The sequence below is a fragment of the Puma concolor genome, chromosome A1 (assembly GCF_028749965.1).
Source record: "Puma concolor isolate L17-30 chromosome A1, mPumCon1.1.hap2, whole genome shotgun sequence".
NCBI classification, from domain to species: Eukaryota; Metazoa; Chordata; class Mammalia; order Carnivora; family Felidae; genus Puma; species Puma concolor.
The window spans coordinates 136,835,755-136,843,388 of NC_141667.1; the positions used below are offsets into that span (position 1 = coordinate 136,835,755).

General features: G+C 39.2%; 1 protein-coding gene across 1 annotated transcript in view; it reads right to left on the minus strand.

Annotated features, from left to right (window-relative positions):
* Window positions 1–7,303, minus strand: part of GRAMD2B (GRAM domain containing 2B) — a 120,495-nt gene extending 113,192 nt beyond the window's left edge. Inside the window, exon 1 of the mRNA XM_025923471.2 lies at window positions 7,074–7,303. Coding sequence (XP_025779256.1) covers window positions 7,074–7,198 — 125 coding nt within the window. The 5' untranslated portion in view covers window positions 7,199–7,303. The remainder of the gene's footprint in view (window positions 1–7,073) is intronic.
* Window positions 7,304–7,634: the final 331 nt, after the last annotated feature.

The following is a 7,634-nucleotide window of genomic DNA, read 5'->3' on the forward strand; positions in this document are numbered from 1 at the left end:
TTCACAAATGATATATCTGATAAGGGTTTAAAATCCAACATATATAAAGAACTCATATAACTCAATAGCAGAAAAACACACAACCCCATTAAAAAAATGGGCAGAGGGCCTGAATAAACATTTTTCCGAAGAATATGTACAGATGGCCGACAGACACGTGAAAAGATGTTCAACATCACTGATCGTCAGGGAATTGTAAATCAAAACCACAATGAAATAGCACCTCATGTCTGTTAGAATGGCTAGTATCGAAAAGACAAGAAATAACAAGTGTTATTGAGGATGCAGAAAAAAGGGAACTCTCATGCACTGTTGGTGGGAATGTAAACTGCTACAGCCACCATGGAAAACAATATGGAGTTTCCTCAAAAAATTAAAAATGGAACTACCGTAGGATCCAGCAATTTCACTTCCACATATTTATCCAAAGAAAACAGAAACACTATTTGAAAAGCCGTACACATGTCTCTTTTCATTGCAGCATTATTTACAGTAGCCAAGATATGGAAGCAGCCTCAATGTCCACCAATAGATGAATGGATAAAGAAGATATCGCGCACGGGCACATACACACGCACAGTGGAGTATTAGCCATTAAAAATTGAAATGTTGCCATTTGTGGCAATATGGAGAGGCTAGAGGGTATTATGCTAAATGAATTAAGTCTGACAGAGAAAGACAAATTACCATATGATTTTGCTTATGTGTGCATTCTAAAAAACAAAACAAAGAAAACAAAGCAGACTTATGAGATCAGGGAACAAACTGAGAGTTACCAGAGGGGACGGAAGTGGGAGAATGGATGAAATAGGTAAAAAGGATTAAGAGGTACAGACTTCCAGTTACAAAATAAATAAGATATACACGGGGATGTAATGTACAGCACAGGGAATATAGTCAGTCATCTTGTAACAACTTTGTATGGTGACAGGTGGTAACTAGACTTATTAAGGTGACCATTTCATAATGTATATAAATAGCACTACATTGTATATCTGAAACTAATACAATACTGTATGTCAGTTATTCTTCATTAACAATAAATAAATAAATAACCTTTTCTCAGGAAAAAAAAGAGGAGGTTAGAGTAATTCATGTTTTTCAAGGTTGCCCAATGTTCTGTATATTTGGGGAAATGATGTTAAAGCTTTTCAAACAAGGATCATCTCAGTGGAGGCCAGGAAGGTCTTCAATAGTTTCAATGACATCTTGGAACATTGGAAGGGACCTTTTTTTTTTTTTAATTTTTTTTCTAGGGTTTATTTATTTATTTTTTTTGAGAGAGACAGTGTATGAGTGGGGAGAGGCAGAGAGAGAGGAAGACACAGAATTTGAAGCAGGCTCCAGGCTCCGAGCCATCAGCACAGAGCCTGACGTGGGGCTTGAACTCATGAACCGTGAGATCATGAACTAAACTGAAGTCAGATACTTAACCGACTAAGTCCCCCCTTTTTGTTTAATTGAAAAAAATTTTTTTGGGGGGGGTAGACCTTTTTTAACCTGAGAGAAAAGGACTGATAAAACCTGAAATGTTAAAAGCATTCCATTTAAAATAGGAAACAAAACAAGAATGTCTGGAATTACTACTCACTCTCAACATTATCATGGAGTTCATTGCTTGTGTGATAAAATAAAGATTTAGAAGGAGTAAAGAATGGAATCGTGAAAACAAATTTTTTTTTATTATTTCAAATAATGTTATTGTCTATAAAGAAAATGTCTTAGATTTTACAGATTGATTATTAAAATTAATAAGATTTAGCAAGAATGTTGAATATAAGATAAACTCAGAAATTTAGTTACATTTCTTTGTAACATCATCAAAAGAAAGTGCAATTAAAAATGTATTTCCAGGGGTGCCTGGGTGGCTCAGTGGGTTAAGCAACCAACTTCGGCTCAGGTCATGATCTCACGGTTCGAGCCCCTTGTTTAGCTGTTTACTGACAGCTCAGAGCCTGGAGCCTCTTCGGATTCTGTGTCTCCCTCTCTCTCTGCCTCTCCCCCACTCGTGCTCTGTCTCTCAGAAATAAATAAACATTAAAAATTATATATATATTAAAAATTATATATATATAATATATATAATATTATATATAAAATTATATATATAAATTATATTATTTATAAATTATAAATTATATATATAAAATTATATATATTAAAAATTATATATATATAATATATATATATACGTATATACACACACATTATTTCCAATAGCAACAGAGGTGTACAGTACCTAAGAATAAATCTAACAACGTATAAGGTCTTTGTGTAGAATATTCTAAAACTTTATCAAAGGATATTAAAGAAGTCCTAAATAAATGGAGGGACAAACCACGTGCATGAATAGGTATACTTAACACCCTAAAATGAGCAGTAGACTTAAAGCAATTTCATCAAATCGAGTAATAGACTTAATGCGATTTCAATTAAAAATAAATCTTCATTTGATAAACTGATTCTAAAATGTAAATGAAAACGCAAAAGGGTCAAGAGTAGCCTATCACTTCTGAACTATGTAAAGATTCTTGTCTCATTAGACAACAAAACTTTTAATTATAAAGTCATAGTAATTAAGACAACAATGTATGACAGAAAGAAGAAAGAAAACACACTTTCAGCAGAAAATATGTAAGAACATTCTAATGACCCCAGGGTACGGAGGGATTTCTTACATAAGTCATGAGAAGTGTAAATCATTAAGAAAATAATGCGTTGATAAATTAGAAACAAGAATGTGGATATGGTATAGAATGTGAAGAGACAGGTCATATGCTGGAATAAAATATTTACACCACATATAATTGACCAAAAATCTAGTATCTGAAGTGTTTTTAAAACTATCTAAAGGGGCGCCTGGGTGGCGCAGTTGGTTAAGCGTCCGACTTCAGCCAGGTCACGATCTCGCGGTCCGTGGGTTCGAGCCCCGCGTCAGGCTCTGGGCTGATGGCTCAGAGCCTGGAGCCTGTTTCCGATTCTGTGTCTCCCTCTCTCTCTGCCCCTCCCCTGTTCATGCTCTGTCTCTCTCTGTCCCAAAAATAAATAAACGTTGAAAAAAAAAATTAAAAAAAAAAAAAAAACTATCTAAAAATAAGAGGTGCTTGGGTGGCCCAGTTGGTCGAGCGACTGACATTTTACTCAGGTCATGATCTCAGGTCATGACCTCGCTGTGAGAGCGAGCCCTGTTGTCAAGTACCACACTGAGCGTGGAGCCTGCTTGGGATTCTCTCTCCTTCTCTGCCCCTCTCCGCTCATGCGCATGTGGGTGCACACACATTCTCTTTCTCTCAAAATAAATAATAAACATTAAAAAATATCTAAAAAAAAAAAAAGAAAAAAAAAGAAAAAGGCAGTAACCCTGCCTCCTGACCCAAAGGGTCAAGGAAATGAACATGAAAACCTCATTGAGATGGCATTTCTCAGCTTCCATATTGGAAAAAACTTAAAAGCCAGGCAATGCCAATGTTGTGGAAGTAGCAGAATAGCTGTGGGTGAGAGCGTAAATGACACCAGCTTGGAACACAGGTTGACATCATGAGCAGGGTTAGTCGTGCCTGTAATCTGTGACCCAGCAATTCCTCTGCTGGGTCCATACTTTACAGACACTCTTACACAAGCACATGGCAAGGCATGGGCAGGATGCAGTATTTCTTGACAGAGCAAAAAACTGGAAAGCACCCAGAGACGGGCCAGAATGCCCTTCTAAAGGGAACAACACATCGTGATACTCCCATGTTCTAAACCTCCCATTGGTTTCCCACTGCAGTTAAAATAGAATTCTAAACCCCTACATCCAATGCTTCGCCCTTCGATTTCATCGGATGCCACTGTCCCCTGGTTCCTCAAGACATAACATCCTCCCCACCTCAGGGCAACGTGTTCCTTCTCAGTCATTCCATGGTTGGCTCTTTTTTCATCCTCTTGGACGGCTGAATTATCACTTCCTTGAAGAGTCCTTTATTTCCCACCCCATCTAAGTTAGTTTTCCCTATTTTATTCTCTGTATCAGCCCTGTAATTGTTTCCTATGATAACATATGTTAAAACAAGAATTATGTATGCATGTGTGGATGCATTCATGTGTTCATAATTTTTTATCCTCTTTGACATTAAACTAATAACCTCTATGAGGGCAGAGACTAGGTCTATCTTGCTCATGTCTGTATCCACTGTGCATTCCACATAGCCTAGCATATGATAGTCACACACTACATCTTTGTTGAATGATTGAATAAGAAAACTGCATAAATTGTATCTGTGCCTACTTGAAGCAGTATGTTGATCTCAGAATACCTTTAGCTCTAGTTCATGGAAAGGGTAATGGGATCCCACATCAGCCACATAAATTCTTAGTATTTAGTTAGAAGTTAAAGGGAAGTGTTTACCTGTTTTTGTTTTTGTTTTTTACCTGAAATAATTGACCAATGTGTTTCCATGAATTATTTTGAATGATTTAATATATAATACATTAAGTAGATTTTTCACCTAGACTGAAAGTCCTTCATTGCCCAAACTGTTTGGAGATACGTGTGATGTTTTTAGATTGGTTCCGATACACATTAAAAAAAAAAATGCTTCTAGCTACTAATATAGACGTTTGATGTTGACTATTCTTTAAAAAAAAATTTTTTTTTTTCAACGTTTATTTATTTTTGGGACAGAGAGAGACAGAGCATGAATGGGGGAGGGGCAGAGAGAGAGGGAGACACAGAATCGGAAACAGGCTCCAGGCTCTGAGCCATCAGCCCAGAGCCCGACGCGGGGCTCGAACTCACGGACCGCGAGATCGTGACCTGGCTGAAGTCGGACGCTTAACCGACTGCGCCACCCAGGCGCCCCCAAAAAAATTTTTTTTAAAACATTTATTTGTTTTTGAGAGACAGATCATGAGCCAGGGAGGGGCAGAGAGAGAGGGAGACACAGAATCCGAAGCAGGCTCCAGGCTCTGAGCTGTCAGTGCAGAGTCCGTGGGCGCCTCAGACCCATGAACCATGAGATCATGACCTGAGCCAAGGTTGGATGCTTAGCTGACTGAGTCACCCCGGCGTCCCTGATGTTGAATATTCTGATATGCAGGTAAAATAGACCTGGGCTGTTTTTGAAAGGGGCTTGAATTTAGGTTGATGCAGGTTTTTATTTTTATCCTATTTATTTATACTTATTTAAATAATATATGCATATTATTTAAATTATATTTTCTGTATTTTTTGCATTTAAAAAATTTATTTATGTACTTTAATTTCATTTTGCCTGATTAGACCTTGAACTCCTAGAAACGTCTGCATTACAGCCTACACAAGAGATGGATGAAGCAGACAAAATGATTCGAGAAACATTTCAAATGTGGAAGTAATACAAAGTAATACAAAGATTTTACATGCTCAGTCATAGGAGTTGTGCTCATGCTCAGACAATTCACGTCAGATAGATGGATGTTAATGATGGATGGAAAAATTAAGTTAACTTAAAATAGGTGCATCATGCAACATTTTGCGTAAATTCAGGCTCTTTGTCCCTAAAACTTCTTTATTTTTTTTTTTTTCAACGTTTATTTATTTTTGGGACAGAGAGAGACAGAGCATGAACGGGGGAGGGGCAGAGAGAGAGGGAGACACAGAATCGGAAACAGGCTCCAGGCTCTGAGCCATCAGCCCAGAGCCCGACGCGGGGCTCGAACTCACGGACCGTGAGATCGTGACCTGGCTGAAGTCGGACGCTTAACTGACTGCGCCACCCAGGCGCCCCCTTAAAACTTCTTTAAACAATGTCTTCACTTGTTTCTGTAACCCGACATTCTGATACCCAAACACCATTAAATGAAGTGGGATTTCTTGGTTTCTGTTTAATTTTTAAAAGCTATAATTTTGAGCACTTTTTCTTTTTTAGAGAGAGAGAGGGAGGGTGCAAGTGAGTGAGGGACAGAGAGAGAGAGAAGTGGGCTTACCAGATGTGGGACTTGAACTCACGAACAGTAAGATCATGAACTGAGCTGAAGTCAGATGCTTAATGACTGAGCCACCCAGGCGCCCTGAGCACTTTTTTGTATAAATGATTTAAAATGATTAAAAAACAAAACAAACGACCACCTTTCTGGCTGTGGTGCTGTGTAAAAAGTCAACTTCCTGTTTGGAGGTAACTTCTCTGCCTTCCCTTGACAGGTTTAATGGAAGTAACATGAAAGTTGGGTAAGAAACTTTTTCTTGTAATTGATTTCCACTTGCATTTGATATCTTATGTCAAATTATATCTCTAGGAACTTATAAAGTATAAGTTCCTAGAGAATTATTATGAGACCAAAATGAATAAAGAGTTAGCGACACAAATTTTGATTAAAAATATGTAATTATTAAGGGCGCCTGGGTGGCTCGGTCCGTTAAGCATCCGACTCTTGGTTTGATCTCGCAATTTGTGAGTTCCAGCCCCGCATCTGGCTGTGTCTTCACATTAGGAGCCTACTTGTGATTCTCTCTCTTTCTCCCTGCCCCTCCCCTGTGCATGCACGCACGCATGCTCTCTCTTTCAAAATAAATAAACATTTTAAAAAATGTAATTATCAGAGTGACGTTAATAGAGGCATTAATATTTATAGCTAAAAAGAGCATGTTCTGAATCAGGCCAAAGCAGCTATAAATCACTATACGGTAAGTAGTTGAACCACACAGCACAGCTACTACTGTTTTGATAATTAATTTAGAAAGCCCCTGCATTTACTTTTTTGATATTGACACAGTAATTCTGACACCAAAGTAAAGTTTTGGGCTCAACTATTTGGGCTTCAGTTCCTATGAACCTGAAAGTGATCGGGAATTAAAGAATGGCAGAGCTGGCTAGTCGTCTAGTACTAAAAAAGTCCTAAAGAAGGCACTAACGATTATTTTCCCTTAATCATGGTCATAGCTCTGTTTGCTCAGCAAGTCACATTCTTTGCTGTGTACCCCCTTCCAATCCACTGGCCCAGATGCCTCGGCTTGTGCCTTGTCCTTCCCCTTGGCAGAGGATGAGGAAGGAGCTCTCCCCAGAACACCTGTCAGGTGGCTGAGGCCACCAAGGTGACACGCGAGATGTACCCACCTGAGAAGCACAGAGCTGGGGCAGTCTGCGGCGCTGTGTGGGGCCTCGGTGCCTGCCTTTCTTGGGCTGCCCGGAATGTCAAACCGGAACACCGTGTCACTGGAAGACAGCCTTTTCTTCACCATTGTGCCAGTGCCGATTGGCAGGTAAGGAAATAAGCTCAAAGGCTCATTTCTGAATCCCCCACCTCCGATGATGTGAAAATCCCTGCGTTTGGCTTTGCTCTGTTCCCCCAGTGCAGGAAACTCTTCACGTGACGCCTAATCTGGCTGAGGCTATTTTTTTTTTTTTTGAAGTTGGTTAATGAGTAACGTGGAAGTATGACACAGAGTGGTTTTTATCCTGCCCACATTTGCTCTGAAGGAAAAAATAAACGTGTTTGGGAAATTCAGCTTTTGGTTTACTAATATGAACACCACACAACTCTGTGGGTTTAGGCATCAAAGTGTCCGGGAAAGTGAACACATAAAAAGTGGGGTGCAGAAACTGTCAGCAGTATCTCCTGGGCCTGACCCCTGGGGTGGAGAATGTGGACGTGCTTTATGCCTTCACGCGTGCAGG